The sequence below is a fragment of the Mesoplodon mirus genome (assembly GCF_964341445.2).
Source record: "Mesoplodon mirus genome assembly, chromosome: 10".
Classification (NCBI taxonomy): domain Eukaryota; kingdom Metazoa; phylum Chordata; class Mammalia; order Artiodactyla; family Ziphiidae; genus Mesoplodon; species Mesoplodon mirus.
In genome coordinates, this window is record NC_138986.1 from 93,488,095 (window position 1) to 93,506,426 (window position 18,332).

The following is an 18,332-nucleotide window of genomic DNA, read 5'->3' on the forward strand; positions in this document are numbered from 1 at the left end:
TTGGAAAATGGCAGCTGTATTTTGCTTTTAGAAATCCATTTTTTATAAATTTTCTTCTGACTATAGTAGATACATATTCAATGCAGAAAATAAGGAAAATTTAGAGAAATATGAGAAAAAATCAGTAATAATTCTACAGTAGAGGGAAGTACTACTTAATTTTTGTACATAATTGGGTTTTACATATAATTTCATGAACTCACTGTTTTTCCCCTCAGCACATCATTAACACTTTCCCATGCTAATAAAAATTTCTCTGAAAATTCAGTATTTAATGGATATGTAATTATCATTTGTATGGTATATGATTATTTACTTAACTGGTTGTTGGTCCCAGTTTTAAATATTATAAATAATCCTGTAATGAACATATTGTACACACATTCTTGTGTTCATCTCTGATTATAATAAAACAGCATTATGCTACCTGTTAGATTGTATGTTTTCAGTGAAAATTTTTAGGATATCAGATAGATACTCATTGTAGAGGGCGGGAATACATCTGGTAAGATTGGATATGCAGCCTTTCAAGCTGTTCTTTGAAAGGTGTTGTACACAGGGCCTTGGCAGCTGTAAGACTGTCAGGGCGTCATAATTGGGGAAAATTCACGAGCAGAGAAGTGAATGGGAATGACCTTGGGCTGTGTACATCTATGTGTATGACTGTGATCCAACCATGGTGGAGAATAGCCTTGAGAAACTGAAGGAAATGAAGGTGGAAGTGTGGAATTTGAAATTATGTTAGTATGTAGATGTGGCAACTAAAAGTCCTGAATTTTCTGCACCATTGTACTTTTTAACCATTCATTAAAAATGTTTATGTAGCATGTTTTATGTGCAAAGCCCCTAAATTCAGTAAAGCATGGTGGAGGTCCACAGGGGTTTATGCTTCATTTGTATTAAACCAATGAATATTCATTCGTATTAAACCAATGAACTTAGTGTCATGTTGTCCTCATAATTGTCAGACTGTGGAACAGTGTTGGTTTGGAAAAGTATCCTCACGGTGGCAATTGCAAAGCTTTGGAGGTGTGGAGTCAGAGCAGAGTCATAGCTAAAATGATGCAAATATTTGGAAGATTGTTCTAAATATAGATCAGAGGGGCTTGGTGAGAAGCAGGAATAGTGGGTAAAGGTTCACTAAGGCCTTCAGGATTGCGGGGCACTGACTTCAAGACTTAGAGTGGGTTACAGGAGTAGAAGGGCTTACATTTAAACGAAGGATGTAATTTAGTGATTCTGATTACACAGTGAACTCTTTGTAAGATATAAAAGCCTCGGTCCTGCCCCAGATTTGCTGAATCAGAATTTTGGAGGGATGAGACCAGGTATATATATTAAAAAGCTCCCTCAGAGGGCTTCCCTGGTGGCGCAGTGGTTGAGAGTCCACCTGCCGATGCAGGGGATGCGGGTTCGTGCCCCGGTCTGGGAATATCCCACATGCCGCGGAGCGGCTGGGCCTGCGCGTCTGGAGCCTGTGCTCCGCAGAGGGAGAGGCCACAGCGGTGAGAGGCCCGCGTACTGCAAAAAAAAAAAAAAAAAAAAAAAGCTCCCTCAGAGATTTCAATGTGTGTCTCTGGTTAGAAACCACTAAATGAATTAATTTGTGTTTTTTGCATTCCAAGAAATTGTCAGATTATCCTCACCTACTGTTTTGAATCTTAATACACTTAATGTGCATGTGTTTGCATTTCTCTTCTGCGTGTTTTTTTCAAACTGTCTTCAGTTCCTGAGAAATTTTTCTGCTATTTGGTTTCAAGTTGTAACCTTATTAGTTAGTGTTATTCTGCGAAATCCATCTTGAGCAAATGAAATGTACTGCAAGGAATTTCTGTAACTTTTTTTTCTTATTACATGATAGGGACAAAAGCCAGGATGGATGATCAAGCATGGTATTTGAGAACTTCCAAGCTGGCTCTGGCCTTGGCAATTATCCACTCAAAACCAGCAGACAAAAGCAGCAGAGAACACACAGAGCATCTTGCAAGGATGGTGTCTGGGCAGGAATCAAAGTGGAGAGCAAAAGTCGAAGCCTTGGAAGCTGAAGTTCTGCAATTACGTCAAAAGCAACTTCTGAGCAGTATTTGTCCGGGATCATTTGAGAGTGGTGAGTGGATGAAACCTGGGGATGTATCAGTCTGTTTTATTTCAGCTTCACAGTTATTTAGAAATTTGTTACCAAGACACCATTGTTTAGTTTCCTAAAATTAGACTGCTTCTTCTTACCCTATAAAGATTTTTTACTTCTAATCATTCATGAAAAACTTATTGTCACTTTCTAATGGATGGGGCTGCATTACACCTGGGGATGAAGTTGGAGAATAAATTGTCTAGATGCAAAGGCAATAATACTTTAAGTTTAGTGGAGAAATTAATTTAAAAATCTCACTCATCCAGATTATTTTACTCTGTATTTTATGTTGCTTTTATATTACATAATTCATCCAGCAGCCCTGTATCAAGTACCAACTCTGGACCAGGCACACAGTGGGTGGTGAGGACCCAAAAACACATAGAGAGAGGTGCTGTCCTTACCATGAAGTACCTACCATTCCAGCAGGGAAAACAGACCTGTATATAGATAATTCACCCATAGAGTCAGTGACGAAGTGCGGAGCAGGAAGCCATTCATTCTGCCTGGTTTCTGGAAAGGCTTCCCAGGTTTGCCCCTCGCGGGTCTGTCCATCATAGGGAGGTGGTCAGAGCCTGCAGCAAGAGGCAGCAGTGTGAGCTGGGCAGCAGGGAGAATATCTGCCCCATTCACCATGGCCAGCGGGACAGCCCCGAGCCCAGAACGCCGTAAGGTAGAGATCTGACAGGTAGAGGCAGAGAGGGGAGTGGGGACCAGGCTCAGAAGGGCTGTGGATGTCAGCCTGAGGAATGTTCCTTATGAGTGAGCTGGCAAACGATGTGTGATCTCCATAGAACCCGTGAGAGAGAGCGAAAGGGGGACTGTGATAATGACACGAGGACAGCAGGGAAGACCAGGACCCGCTAGGACAAACCAGAGCACGTGGGCACCTCCTTCCTCAGGAGCCATTCACCTTTTTGACTCAGAGGACTGACCCTCACGTTGTGATTGTGAAATGTAACTCTGCCGATTTTTTGAAAATGTAAATCAGATCGTGTTACTCCTTTGCCTAAAAGCTTTCCCTGACTTCCCGTTGTGCCTGGCACTAGACTCCCCCTTATGGCTGTGGCTCTTGACGCCGTGGTGATCTCACTTCTGCTGCCCCGCACGCATGTACCCTCCCTGCTGTGCACACAGCTCCAGTCTCCCTGGGCTTCCTTCCAGCCTGGGCAGGCTCTCCTTGCCTCGGGTCTTTGCTATGCTCGTCTCTCTGACGTGTGGCTGCCTCATCCCTTCCTAGAGGTCTTATTCTAAGTGACCCCTGCTCAGTGATCACTACAGGTATAGCACCACGCACAGTTATTTTTTACCCCCCGCCACCGTGGGTTATGTATCTGTTTGCCTACTTGGTTGCTGCTTGATCTCTGTGACTTGAGTCTGGATTTGCTGAGGGAGAGGGTCTTTGATTTGCTCACCACTCTCTACTCAAGACCCACCCCAAAGCCTGCCTCACAGAAGGTGCTCAATCCATATTTGTCAAATGAAGTGGAGTGCAGAGGATGCTTTGGCTGTGGCAGTGCTTGGAGGCAAGGAGGCAGGTTCTAAAAGGGTTTACCAAGCCCACGTGAAGAGTGATGCGTTGGGGCTTCCCTGGTGGCGCAGTGGTTGAGAGTCCGCCTGTCTATGCAGGGGACGCGGGTTCGTGCCCCGGTCCGGGAAGATCCCACATGCCGCGGAGCGGCTGGGCCCGTGAGCCGTGGCCGCTGAGCCCACGCGTCCAGAGCCTGTGCTCCGCAATGGGAGAGGCCAAAACAGTGAGAGGCCCGCGAACCCCTCCCCCCCAAAAAAAGAGTGATGCGTTGAACTAGATCTGTAATAGAGAGAACCAAAATGCACAGTTTCAGAGTAGAAACTTCAGAAGTTTGTGAATGAGTTAAGAGGGGGTTTTAAGGGAGCTGGAGGCGTGTAGGATAATTGAGGTTTCTAATTCTTGTTCATTAAATTGATTGTGATGCTTTGAATCCAGATAGTGAACACAGAAGAAAGCTTATAGGATAACAGGTTGAGTCCAGGTCTGTCTGAGAGTGTTTTGAACATATCCCTGAGTATATAGGCATTACCTAGAAGGAAGGTGGAAGTATGGTCCTAAATCTCAAAGGGGATGAGCAGACTGGAAATATAGACTGACAGTAAGGATTTCCTGGCATTCAAGTGATAGTGAAGTTATCACCGTGGATGAGGCTACGGGGAGGCTGCAGGTTCCAACACTGCAGGGTGGGCAGAGGGCAAGGGGCCGTTGGAAAGAGCGTGACTGTCATATTAGGATGTGCAGGCGTAGTGGACTGGTGCCTGCCGTGGGTGCTAGTCGGGTACCTGCTAGACTCAGGCAAACCCTGCTAACCCAATACCCGTGGTGTCACTAAATCTCATCACTGTGTGAGCAGAAACAGTGTTACATGATTTATAGCCACATTTTAGTCTCTCTCGTCTTTCTAGGCAATGGCCTCTTTGAGAATATCTGTGAATGGCAAACATACTTATTTTTAACTTTTTTTGTGCAGTCATATGACTGATATAATGGCACACATGTAAAAATTCCCAGTAATATTGAACTGTATCATAAACATCCATGGTATCAGAACTGTTGTTTACCATCAAGGGTCTGTTTACAACACCAATACGGTGGGGTGTGTGATTTGTTCGGGACGTGAGTGGACCTAACGGTGAGAGCCTCCAGGGTGACTTGTTTTTACGCTGAAACCTTTCACTTACAGTGCCTGTGAGAGGAATTTTCAAATATCATGTAATTAAAATCTCTTTTACTCACAGCAAGAGTTGCAGGTAAAGTGTTTCAGTGCAGATGTTTGGAAGTAGTCTGACTCTCCATCTGTTAGCTTAACCTTGAAAAATGAGGAATAAAAGGATAGATTCAGACAAATAGAGTCAGTATTAAAGGGGAAAGGAAAAAAAAAACTAAGAAAGGGGGGGTATTAGATTGATAGGAAAATAAAGGAGGAACATAGTTGGTTTTTAAAGATGTATGACTTGAAAGACTGACATGCCTTGCTCTAAGAAAACTCCATCGCTGAAAATCAAACTATTTTATAGGTGTATTTATATTATGTATTTCTTTACACATGCATGTTCTCCAGTGTTCAGAGACCACAGGCCCTCAGAAAATGGTGAATGGAATCCTTCCTGACGGATTGAGAGGCTGGGGAACTTAATCTACAGCATCAGCTATCCATTGAAGCAACCGAACAACCCAGAATTAGATAAAGCAGAGCTGAAATGGCAAAGTAAACAAATAAGGAAGTATGATATGGTTTATACAGCATTTCAGGAACTCAGCTATTTCTTTATTCTGATTTACTTTTCTGTAGTTTCTTAAAGGGAAATATTCTTCTTTATTGTATTTATTAAGGGGCTAGACTATATAGAGAAGGGATACATAGAACTTGCTCTTGGAATTATGCCACATTTTAATTTTACCTAAATGCTTCTTATTAGAGGAAGGAGGGAAGGAGGATGGATGAAAGAAGCCCAGACATCCGGTGTCACATTTCTTAAAACCTTCTGGGTGACGTGTGACAGACAGGTTAGCTGTCTACTCGATAGCGAGCTTCCTTTGTCTTTACTAAAACAGTCCAATTTTGTTTTGACAGACATGTGCCCACGCCTAGTGGGTTAATCTATGAAAGGCTTAGACTTGTTTTGCCAGTATTGTTCTATGGTTGGGCAGTGGAAGCTAAAGAGGAATCTTTAGAGCTTTTGGTAAAGATTCACCTCATTGTATAAAGAGATTGAGGCCTGTGAAAGGTGGCAATTTAAAAATGTTTTTACCTCAACCACTTGCTTCCTGTATGGGCACTGCCACATGAAGATGTGATGCCTGGAACTGCGGTAGCTGTTTTACAACCATGTGGCAATATTGAAAAATGAATATCAATATGGTAAGGATGATAAGCAGGAGGGTGAGAAGAGCCTTGGTCCTTCTTGTCACTGCTGACCAGCCAAAGCAACTCTAGGATTACTTTATTAGGAATTTTGTTTTCAAAGATAAGTAATGGTTTAAGCCACTGTTATCCACATAATTCTCTTCCTTGTAACTGAACACATCCTAACTTAAAGAGTGGGGAAGTGGTGGGGATAATGAATAAATTAGAGAGCTGTTTTTTTCCCCAAGAATCTTCTTGATTTATAGGGGAGAAAACGAGAGAGAGAGAGAGAAGTGTTCTTTTATCTAGAACAGCTTCCTGTTAAGTGATGACCTTATAATGTTGCAAGGATTTAGGTAGGGTCTGAGTAGGTAGTTGAGGGAGACACAGAGCATAGAGACTGGCCAGGAAGACATTAGTGATTGTTCTTAAATGTTGACCAGGGTTTGAAAGGGATGTGACGACAGGCACAGGGCCTTGTTAGTGGGAAGATTGGCCTAGGACTTCAGTGAGCAGATTTAGATCTAAGCTTTGAGTGTGTGTGTGAATGTGCTGGCGGGACCTGGACGGTTGCTGTGAGACTTGCACAGTGCTTTGGCATTTACAGGAGGGACAGAGATGGATGTCCTGTCAGGCATATGCTTTTTCCCCTACAACATAGGCACTCAGTATCTTCATACATGTTACATAGGTTACTGGATGAGCAACGAGCTAAAGTAAAAAAGTACAAGAAAATCAAACCAAATTAACTCATCGATTTGTCTGTTTATTTAGTAAATACTCATTGAATCTGGGGCTCAGGTGTCACGGGCTTGGGGCTGGGAAGCGTGGTGGGCAGGGCAGCACCGTCGTTTTAGGTTGAACTCAGCTCTTCTCAGTTTGGGGTCCTGGGGAGCAGGACCAGCACAACCAGATGGCTGTGGAAGCTTCCCCATTCTTGCTGACACTGTTCAGGTTTGTCCAGCCTCCCCCGCAGTTCCCATTACTGCAGCACTGCCTACCCCAGACCCCACTTCTCATTCCCTGTAAGTCTGCGTTCAGGCAAAGGCTCTCAGCTGACTGGTGCTGGTGAGGTGTCGGAGCAGGGGCTGGATATCGCCACCACCCTGCTCGGAGCTTGTCGTGGCTGCCGGCTGCCACTCTTCTGGTCCCGCCTACTCAGCCTCTGTGCCCTCCCTTCCTTCTCACCCTGTTCCAGACCACATAATGGGGAGACACCACAAATAACAGACTTGCAGACACAGTTGTGGAGCTCAGCATTTATATGTTGGGGCCTTCCCTGTTTTACAGAGGCTGAAAGAGCATAGACTATGAAAGCATAGCATTTCCTTCTTCACATGAGCTCCTAGAGTATAAATTGTCAAATATAATAATAATGGGAATTTGCCTAAAATTGCAGTTGATTTAAAGCACACATGCATAATGTACATACACATCAGAGAATACGCCCTTAATTTAGTATGGATTCTAATGAAAGTCTGTAAAATAATTTAAAGTAAATTTATAATTGTACATTAGAAATGCTTTACTCATTATATATAAAAACTGAATTAAACTTTTGATATTAGAGACCACTGTCAACATGCAAAGAAATTAAAGTTAAGACTGAAAAAGCTCAGTATCAAATGGCTTTAACAGTAACAGCGATAATTTAGAAATGTGAACACCTTCCTTATCATCACAGGCGGTGGCTCTGGTGGGAATGGTGGAGATAGGGAATCAGGAGGGCCGCACAAGTCCTGGCACATGGATGAGGCCTGAGGGAGCCCCAGAGGCTGTGCCTGGGCAAGGCAGCCTGGCGTCTCACATGTGGAGTGTTCCAGGTAGAGGCCATCCGTCCTCCCATGCTCTTCCTGTACGAGGCTCCGAATGTCACTGTGTGATGCAGCCTAAGCTGGGTTTCAGGTAGGTATCTGGCATGGCCAGGCGATGCCCTAGTTGGGATGCATCTCTGGATTCCCTCCACTTCTCTGCATTCCCAGTACCACTGTCTTGGTCTTGTCTGAAAAATCCCAACTGGACTCCATGTCTGTGTTTGTAGCCTTGCTGTGTTCAAGTCCATATTGCAGCCTAGTCTCAGGTCCTCTCACTTACTTTAGGATGAAGTCCTCAACCCATAAAACGGGCTCCAAGCCTTTCCACAGTATGGCACTTGCTTCCCTCTCCAGCCCAGCCTCTCACCACTGTGTCCTCCACATTCTGCTTGGCAACAGGCGGAATTTCTTCCACTTACTTGAATCCACCTTGTTCTCTCTCAGCTCCAGGCTTTTGCACACGTGGTTTCTCTTTGGAGGATGTGTTCTCCCTCTCCTTTTGGTCTAGTTGTGCACTGCAGTATTCTTTTCTGCTGATGTAGTTTTAAAATCTCTTCTGCCTTCCTTGACTACCTCCCTAGACTAGATCAGATTCCCCTGCTAGGGGTCTCCATGATATTCTGTACTGTTTATGGCATTTTTGAGCTAAATTACAAGGGTTTAATAAGGTCTTCCCCGTAGGGCCTACACTCCATGCTTTCAGGGAGTGTGTCTTTTCTCATTACCACTGTACTCCTAGTTTAGCCCAGTACCTGGCAGGGAAGGGCTCCTTGGCGACATTTTTGAATGAATATGTTTAGGAAAGGTTTATGTGGGTGTTAATACCTCGAACAAAGTGGCCTGGCTGATCTGTCGTTTCTGGAGATCCACCAAACCCCTGTAACGATGGAAGGAGAATCAGAGAGTGAGGTCCAGCATCCTAGGAAAGGGAACCCACTCAGGTAGGGTGAGTATCGGGGCTCCTCCTCGGAGGGAGCTGTGCAGGCACACAGTCACATAATCAGAGCAGAATAAATGAAGGGTGACAATGTTGGGGGCCCCTCTGCGGAACAAAAGCTAAAACTGCTCAGAGTACTTGTGTATTCCTAGGTCTTTGCTCATTGTGATGTTTTTGGAATAGTTTACCCTGTAGCAAATTTTAATCTAGTCCTTTCATTTAGGATTATATTTAATTTTTTCAGGTTTTATTTGTGTTTTTTGAATGCCCTGCGGTTGGTTTTCAAATTTCAAGATTCTGTTAGAAATATGAAAGTACCTTGAGGATTTTGGATTCAATACTTGGATCCTAAACATCCTAAAATTTATTTTTCTGGATAAGTGCAGTGTGCAGTGAAGAGAATCCAGGTAGGTAGCTGTGGGCTACAGTTTGGAGTGGGAAAATTGATGGAATAATATCAATTCCATTATCAAAGCCAGGAGATCAGATGATGAAGGTAAATGGGAGTAGGCTTGAGCTTGTGCATTTCTGATGAGCTCCCAGGTGACGTCGTGCTGCTGCTCTGAAGACCACAGTGTAAGGAGCTGCGGGGCTGGGGAATCCCTGGTGGGGCGTTTGTCTGTGAAGGAAGGAGAAGTGATAGGTTGGCAGTTGGGGGCGGGGCGTGCACGGTGGAGGGAAAGTTTTCTCTTTAGGATGGAAAAGACATTAGCCCACTGGTACTTTGGTGGGAAGGAATTAGCAGAGAGAGGAAAGGGAAAGATACAAAAGGAAGATAATAAAGGAATCCCAGGTGGCTTGGGGCCCTAAACCTAGAAGAATTACAGAGCACACACGGAGAGACGGGCCCTGGGCCCCAAAAGGAGCCGCCCTCTCTTCTGAATGAGGGAGTCGCTGCCCCTTGATCTGTGTTTCTCTGAGTCATTCCTGGCAGCTCTTCAAGGAGTTCCTTCCCTTTAAAGCTCTCCCGTCCCACCCAGCGCCCCTGCTTCCTAATGACTTCTGGTTGTGTTGTTTCTTTTTTCAAACTGCCTTTGGAGTCTCATCCTCACATTTCTTTCCCTGCTGTTTCAACTCTGGTCTGAGTCCTCCCTACCTCTTTCCCTACCTCTTGCTTTGGTTGTATAGATAAAGGAATGAGGAAAGCAAGTTGGCTAACTTGCCTGAGGTTAAGTAAATGGAGTGGGATTCCTGTAGGATCCTTGAACCATGCCTTTCTAGTACTTGAAGGTGTTTTCTTAAAAGGTATTTCTCAAACTGTGGTCCCAGACCAGCTGTGTCAGCATCAGGTGGAGATATGACAGATTTACAGACCTCACCCCTGACTTGAATCAGAAACCTTGGCGGGAGAGCCAGCATCTGTGGCTTAACTAGCCCCCCTAGTGATTCTGATGAAAACTGAAGTTTGAGAACCACTGAAACCACTGAATTAAACACATAAACGTGAAATATATGTTCAGGGAGCATGACGAGACCTCTCCAAAAAAGGGCTCACACCATCTGAATGTCACACATCAAGGGATTTGTTGGCAAGACTCTGAAAGATTCCTTAATACCAGCTGATACCCTCAGTCACCAAAGAACTGACAAAGTGTTCATTTAGAGCCTGATTGAGCTGAGGCAGGTAGTAGAACTTAGAGAAAATGAATAAAAATATAAAATAGTAACATTAACACGACTCTAACAACCGTGTTTGATACTGTTCCATACCGTTCAGTGAAATATGTATGTAAGCATCATAGGAATACAAGGCATGAGTATTGTACGTTCTTGTTCTAGGAGAACGTCTCTCTTCCCTCTTTACCCCTCTCTCCTCTCCTCCTCCCTCCATCCTGCTTCCCTCATCTCTTCTTCATAAGCATCCTATGTGCAATCCTGAATATATGCCATGTTTTCTGTATATATGTACAGTTGTATAAGACAGCTCCCATTTTGGCAGGGGAAAATATTTCTTATATCTATTTCAAGTAATTTTGGAAATACATTGTAGGGGAAAATACTGCATAGGAGAAGCAATATACTCTATTCTAAAAACGAGTAGAAAACCTTAAATTCTGATAATATTTTACCAATCCTTCAAAAAGAATATAATGTAACATACCTAAAAAGAAATATATTGCCAACAATTCTAGCATGGTGCAGGCAACAAGACAGAAAACACTGAGTCATAAATAAAGTCTGTCACACATGTACAACTATAAACACAGGTACTTACTTACATTGTATTCCGGGTGATTCTGAGGGCCAAACCAGGTAACTTGGTTATCAAATGAATTTGAATGAATTCCTAAATGGAATATGGAGATACAGCCCTCATTCAGGAGGAAGGGCATTATTACGTATTTTTCATACTGCACCTAAATTGTGGTCTTTTCAATTGAATCTCCTGTTTTAGGGACCTCATTTCTGTGATTTTTAAAAATTAAATTTCTTGTAAGCCTTTCTTGGAGTTACTGTGAAAATTAAATCCATGGGCGAGTGCCTGGCTGGGGTGCGCGCTGTGAAGGGGACAACGAGGCTGGGAGCTGCTCTCAGCCGCCAGCAGATCCATCCTATCACATCGTCAGTTATTTCATGGTAAGCGTGTGATAATTTTTCTTGTTTTCGGTCTCTCCCATTTCTCTCAGAGTCAGAGAGGAATATTGCCTGTGTGTTCTTAATTCATTCAGACCACGTCTGCCAAGTTTTGTGCTTTGACGTAAACAAGAAAAAGATTGCTGCCAGAGCAAGCTAGTTCTTATGCTTTCAAAGCCCAGCTCTAAACATTCCTCGTTACTCTTTTAATTAATGTCACACGAAGAACAAAGACTAAGTTGCCTTTGTGTCCTCCCTTGGTGCTTCATTCAGTACCATCTTACAGTCGATTTTCAAAGACGCTCCTTGGCTTGATTTTTAAATTATTGACTCTGATTAGGCTTGTAAATATTTGTAGCAGAAATAATTTTCCAGCTAACGTGGGATTTTCTGTGTAAAATGTAATGTAATACAGACAAAATGTTAACATTTTGTATCAATTTGAAAAGTAACCACTTGGTGAAAAAGTAAAATGTTAACATTTTGTATCAATTTGAAAAGTAACCACTTGGTGAAAAAGAAACTGGTAAAAATTTAAGTAATGCCTCCTCTGATCCTTCTACTTCTACATACTTCTAATTGTATTTGGAGTTTTTCTAAATTATTAATAAAACAGAATATGCAGAATTTAAGCATCTTTCCTCCCTCCCTTGTTATTCTAGTAACAGACTATATCTACAACTTGCCCTTGAATTTAGTATAATTTGTCCATTCTTTTTTTTTTTGTTAGAGATATTTTCTTTGTTTTATTTTGTTGTTGTTGTTGTTGAATTTTTGAATTTTATTTTCTTTATTTTTTTATACAGCAGGTTCTTATTAGTTATCCATTTTATACATATTAGTGTATACATGTCAAACCCAGTCTCCCAATTCATCCCACCACCACACCCCCTCTGCTTTCCCCCCTTGGTGTCCATACGTTTGTTCTCTACATCTGTGTCTCAATTTCTACCCTGCAAACCAGTTCTTCTGTACCATTTTTCTAGGTTCCACATATATGCATTAATGTACGATATTTGTTTTTCTCTTTCTGACATACTTCACTCTGTATGACAGTCTCTAGGTCCATACATGTCTCTAAAAATGACCCAATTTCATTCCTTTTTATAGCTGAGTAATATTCCATTATATATATGTACCACATCTTCTTTATCCATTCGTCTCTTGATGAGCATTTAGGGTGCTTCCACGTCCTGGCTATTGTAAATAGTGCTGCAATGAACATTGGGGGTGCATGTGCCTTTTTGAATTATGGTTTTCTCTGGGTATATATGCAGTAGTGGGATTGATGGGTCATATGGTAATTCTATTTTTAGTTTTTTAAGGAACCTCCATACTGTTCTCCACAGTGGCTGTATCAATTTACATTCCCACCAACAGTGCAAGAGGGTTCCCTTTTCTCCACACCCTCTCCAGCATTTATTGTTCCTAGATTTTTTGATGATGGCCATTCTGACCAGTGTGAGATGATATCTCATTGTAGTTTTGATTTGCATTTCTCTAATGATTAATGATGTTGAGCATTCTTTCATGTGTTTGTTGGCAGTCTGTATATCTTCTGTGGAGAAATGTCTATTTAGGTCTTCTGCCCATTTTTGGATTGGGTTGTTTGTTTTTTTAATATTGAGCTGCATAAGCTGTTTATATATTTTGGAGATTAATCCTTTGTCCGTTGATTCGTTTGCAAATATTTACTCCCATTTTGAGGGTTGTCTTTTGGTCTTGTTTATGGTTTCCTTTGCTGTACAAAAGCTTTTAAGTTTCATTAGGTCCCATTTGTTTCTTTTTGTTTTTACTTCCGTTACTCTAGGAGGTGGACCAAAAAAGATCTTGCTGTGATTTATGTCAAAGAGTGTTCTTCCTATGTTTTCCTCTAAGAGTTTTATAGTGTCTTGTCTTACATTTAGGTGTCTAATCCATTTTGAGTTTATTTTTGTGTATGGTGTTAGGGAGTGTTCTAATTTCATTCTTTTACATGTACCTGTCCAATTCTCCCAGCACCACTTATTGAAGAGGCTGTCTTTTCTCCATTGTATATCCTTGCCTCCTTTGTCATAGATTAGTTGACCATAGGTGCATGGGTTTATCTCTGGGCTTAATATCCTGTTCCATTGATCTGTATTTCTGTTTTTGTGCCAGTACCATATTGTCTTGATACTGTAGCTTTGTAGTATAGTCTGAAGTCAGGGAGTCTGATTCCGCCAGCTCCATTTTTTTCTCTCCAGACCACTTTGGCTAGTCAGGGTCTTTTGTGTCTCCATACAAATTTTAAGATTTTTTCTTCTAGTTCTGTAAAAAATGCCATTGGTAATTTGATAGGGATTGCATTGAATCTGTAGATTGCTTTGGGTAATAGAGGCATTTTCACAATAGTGATTTTTCCAATCCAAGAACATGGTATATCTCTCCATCTGTTTGTATCATCTTTAATTTCTTTCATCAGTGTCTTATAGTTTTCTGCATACAGGTCTTTTGTCTCCCTAGGTAGGTTTATTCCTAGGTATTTTATTCTTTTCGTTGCAGAGGTAAATGGGAGTGTTTCATTAATTTCTCTTTCAGGTTTTTCATAATTAGTGTATAGGAATGCAAGTGATTTTGGTGCATTAATTTTGTATCCTGCAACTTTACCATATTAATTGATTAGCTCTAGTAGTTTTCTGGTGGCATCTTTAGGATGCTCTATGTATAGTATCATGTCATCTGCAAACAGTGACAGTTTTACTTCTTCTTTTCCAATTTGTATTCCTTTTATTTCTTTTTCTTCTCTGATTGCCATGGCTAGGACTTCCACAACTATGTTGAATAGTAGTGGTGAGAGTGGACATAGTTGTCTTGGTCCTGATCTTAGAGGAAATGCTTTCAGTTATTCATCATTGAGAATGATGTTTGCTGTGGGCTTGTCATATATGGCCTTTATTATGTTGAGGTAAGTTCCAACTTTGCCCACTTTCTGCAGAGTTTTTATCATAAATTGGTGTCGAATTTTGTCAAAAGCTTTTTCTGCATCAATTGAGATGATCATATGGTTTTTATTCTTCAATTTGTTAATATGGTTTATCACATTGATTGATTTGCGTATGTTGAAGAATCCTTGCATCCCTGGGATAAATCCCACTTGATCATGATGTATGGTCCTTTTAATGTGTTGTTGGATTCTGTTCGCTAATATTTTGTTGAGGATTTTTGCATCTATATTCATCAGTGAAATTGGCCTGTAATTTTCTTTTTTTGTAGTATCTTTGTCTGGTTTTTGTATCAGGGTGATGGTGGCCTTATAGAATGAGTTTGGGAGTATTCCTTCCTCTGCAATTTTTTGGAAGAGTTTGAGAAGGATGGGTGCTATTTCTTCTCTAAATGTTTGATAGAATTCATCTGTGAAGCCATCTGGTCCTGGACCTTTGTTGGAAGTTTCAATTTCATTACTTGTGATTGGTCTGTTCATATTTTCTATTTCTTCCTGGTTCAGTCTTGGAAGGTTATACCTTTCTAAGCATTTGTCCATTTCTTCCAGGCTATCCATTTTATTGGCATAGAGTTGCTTGTAGTGGTCTCTTAGGATGCTTTGTATTTCTGCGGTGTCTGTTGTAACGTCTCCTTTTTCATTTCTAATTTTACTGATTTGAGTCCTCTCCCTCTTTTTCTTGATGAGTCTGGCTAATGGATTATCAATTTTATCTTCTCAAAGAACCATCTTTTAGTTTTATTAATCTTTGCTATTGTTTTCTTTGTTTCTATTTCATTTATTTCTGCTCTGATCTTTATGGTTTCTTTCCTTCTACTAACTTTGGGTTTTGTTTGTTCTTCTTTCTCTAGTTCCTTTAGGTGTAAGGTTAGATTGTTTATTTGAGATGTTTGTTGTTTCTTGAGGTGGGATTGTTTTGCTATAAACTTCCCTCTTAGAACTGCTTTTGGTGCATCCCATAGGTTTTGGATCATTTTGTTTTCATTGTCATTTGTCTCTAGGTATTTTTTGATTTTCTCTTTGATTTCTTCAGTGATCTCTTGGTTATTTAGTAACATAATGTTTAGCCTCCATGTGTTTGTGATTTTTATGTTTTTTCCCCCTGTAATTGATTTCTAATCTCATAACGTTGTGGACAGAAAAGATGCTTGATATGATTTCAGTTTTCTTAAATTTACTGAGGCTTGATTTGTGACGCAAGATGTGATCTATCCTGGAGAATGTTCCGTGCGCACTTGAGGAGAAAGTGTAATCTGCTGTTTTTGGGTGGAATGTCCTATAAATATCAATTAAATCTATCTGATCTGTTGTGTCATTTAAAGCTTGTGTTTCCTTATTAATTTTCATTTTGGATGATCTGTCCATTGGTGTAAGTGAGATGTTAAAGTCCCCCACTATTATTGTGTTACTGTCGATTTCCTCTTTTATAGCTTTTGTATTTTACAGCTTTTATAGCTTATGTATTGAGGTGCCTCTATGTTGGGTGCATATATATTTATAATTGTTGTTTCTTCTTCTTGGACTGATCCCTTGATCATTATGTAGTGTCCTTTCATGTCTCTTGTAACATTCTTTATTTTAAAGTCTATTTTATCTGTTATGAGTATTGCTACTCCAGCTTTCTTTTGATTTCCATTTGCATGGAATATCTTTTTCCGTCCCCTCACTTTCAGTCTGTATGTATCCCTAGGTCTGAAATGGGTCTCTTTTAGACAGCATATATATGAGTCTTGTTATTGTATCCATTCAGCAAGCCTGTGTCTTTTGGTTGGAGCATTTAATCCATTCACATTTAAGGTAATTATCGATATGTATGTTCCTGTTACCATTTTCTTAATTGTTTTGGTTTGTTTTTGTAGGTCCTTTTCTTCTCTTGTGTTTCCCACTTAGAGAAGTTCCTTTAGCATTTGTTGTAGAGTTGGTTCAGTGGTGCTGAATTCTTTTAGCTTTTGCTTGTCTGTAAAGCGTTTGATTTCTCCAGCGAATCTGAATGAGATCCTTGCCGGGTAGAGTAATCTTGGTTTTAGGTTCTTCCCTTTCATCACTTTAAATATGTCATGCCACTCCCTTCTGGATTGTAGAGTTTCTGCTGAGAAATCAGCTGTTTAAACCTTATGGGATTTCCTTTGTATGTTGTTTGTCATTTTTCTCTTGCTGCTTTCAATAATTTTTCTTTGTCTTTAATTTTTGCCAATTTGATTACTAAGTGTCTTGGCGTGTTTCTCCTTGGGTTTGTCCTGTCTGGGAGTCTCTGCACTTCCTGGACTTGGTTGGTTATTTCCTTTCCCATGTTAGGGAAGTTTTTGACTATAATCTCTTCAAATATTTTCTCAGTTCCTTTCTCTCTCTCTTCTCCTTCTGGGACCCCTATAATGCGAATGTTGTTGCATTTAATGTTGTCCCAGAGGTCTCTTACGCTGTCTTCATTTCTTTTCACTCTTTTTCTTTATTCTCTTCCGCAGCAGTGAATTTCACCATTCTGTCTTCCAGGTCACTTATCTATTCTTCTGCCTCAGTTATACTGCTATTGATTCCTTCTAGTGTAGTTTTCATTTCAGTTATTGTACTGTTCATCTGTTTGTTTGTTCTTTAATTCTTCTACGTCTTTGTTAAACGTCCTTGCATCTTCTCGATCTTTGCCTCCATTCTTTTTCTGACATCTTGGATCATCTTCACTATCATTATTCTGAATTCTTTTTCTGGAAGGTTGCCTATCTCCATTTCATTTGGTTGTTTTTTTTTGGGGTTTTAACTTGTTCCTTCATCTGGTACATAGCTCTCTGTGTTTTCATCTTGTCTATCTTTCTGTGAATGTGGTTTTTGTTCCACAGGCTTCAGGTTTGTAGTTCTTCTTGCTTTTGCTGTCTGCCCTCTGGTGGATGAGGCTATCTAAGAGGCTTGTTCAGGTTTCCTGATGGGAGAGACTGGTGGTGGGTAGAGCTGGCTGGTGCTCTGGTGGGCAGAGCTCAGTAAAACTTTAATCCGCTTGTCTGCTGATGGGTGGGATTGGGTTCCCTCCCTGTTGGTTGTTTGGCTTGAGGCGACCCAACACTGGAGCCTAACTGGACTCTTTGGTGGGGCTAATGGCTGACCCAGGGAGGGCTCAGGCCAAGGAGTACTTCCCAGAACTTCTGCTGCCAGCGTCCTTGTCCTCACGGTGAGACAGAGCCACCCCCTGCCTCTGCAGGAGACCCTCCAACACTAGCAGGTAGGTCTGGTTCAGTCTCCCCTGGGGTCAGTGCTCCTTCCCCTGGGTCCCGATGCACACATTACTTTGTGTGTGCCCTCTAAGAGTGGAGTCTCAGTTTCTCCCGGTCCTGTCATAGTTCTGCAATCAAATCCTGCTAGCCTTCAGAGTCTGAATCTCTGGGAATTCCTCCTCCCGTTGCCAGACCCCCAGGTTGGGAAGCCTGATGTGGGGCTCAGAACCTTCACTCCAGTGGGTGGACTTCTGTGGTATAAGTGTTCTCCAGTCTGTGAGTCACCCACCCAGCAGTTATGGGATTTGATTTTATTGTGATTGCGCCCCTCCTACCGTCTCATTGTGGCTTCTCCTTTGTCTTTGGATGTGGGGTGTCTTTTTTGGTGAGTTTCAGTGTCTTCCTTTCGATGATTGTTCAACAGTAAGTTGTGATTCTGGTGCCCTCGCAAGAGGGAGTAATTTGTCCATTCTTTATCTAAAATAATATTTTTGTTAGAATGACCTTATTCTTCAACCCAGGTCATACAGATAAGATGGCATTTTGCATATTTAATATCTAATTTTGATGATCATTATGCCTTTACTAACTCTGCAGTTATTTCTATCTGTGTATTTTATGAAGTGTTTATCCTGACCTGATTAGTTTTGCCCCTGTGAACCACGGAGCGTCTCCTCATATCTGTAATTTCCAAGCAGGAGTTGGTCCAAAGTAGGCCAAGTCCATGCTGGTGGCTGTTCTGTGTGGTCACGCAGCTCTCTCATGTCTGATGGTGTGAGGGAGACAGAGGAGGTGGCCCGGAGGGCTCTGGGCCTCAGTGAGCTGTACTTTTCCAG

General features: G+C 41.5%; 1 protein-coding gene across 1 annotated transcript in view; it reads left to right on the forward strand.

Moving 5' to 3' along the window:
• Window positions 1-1,866: 1,866 nt before the first annotated feature.
• MEI4 (meiotic double-stranded break formation protein 4) overlaps window positions 1,867-18,332 on the forward strand; it is a gene marked incomplete at its 3' end in the record, with an annotated part of 189,583 nt that continues 173,117 nt past the window's right edge. Inside the window, exon 1 of the mRNA XM_082634364.1 lies at window positions 1,867-2,107. Within this exon, the coding sequence (XP_082490490.1) occupies window positions 1,876-2,107 (232 nt within the window). The 5' untranslated portion in view covers window positions 1,867-1,875. The remainder of the gene's footprint in view (window positions 2,108-18,332) is intronic.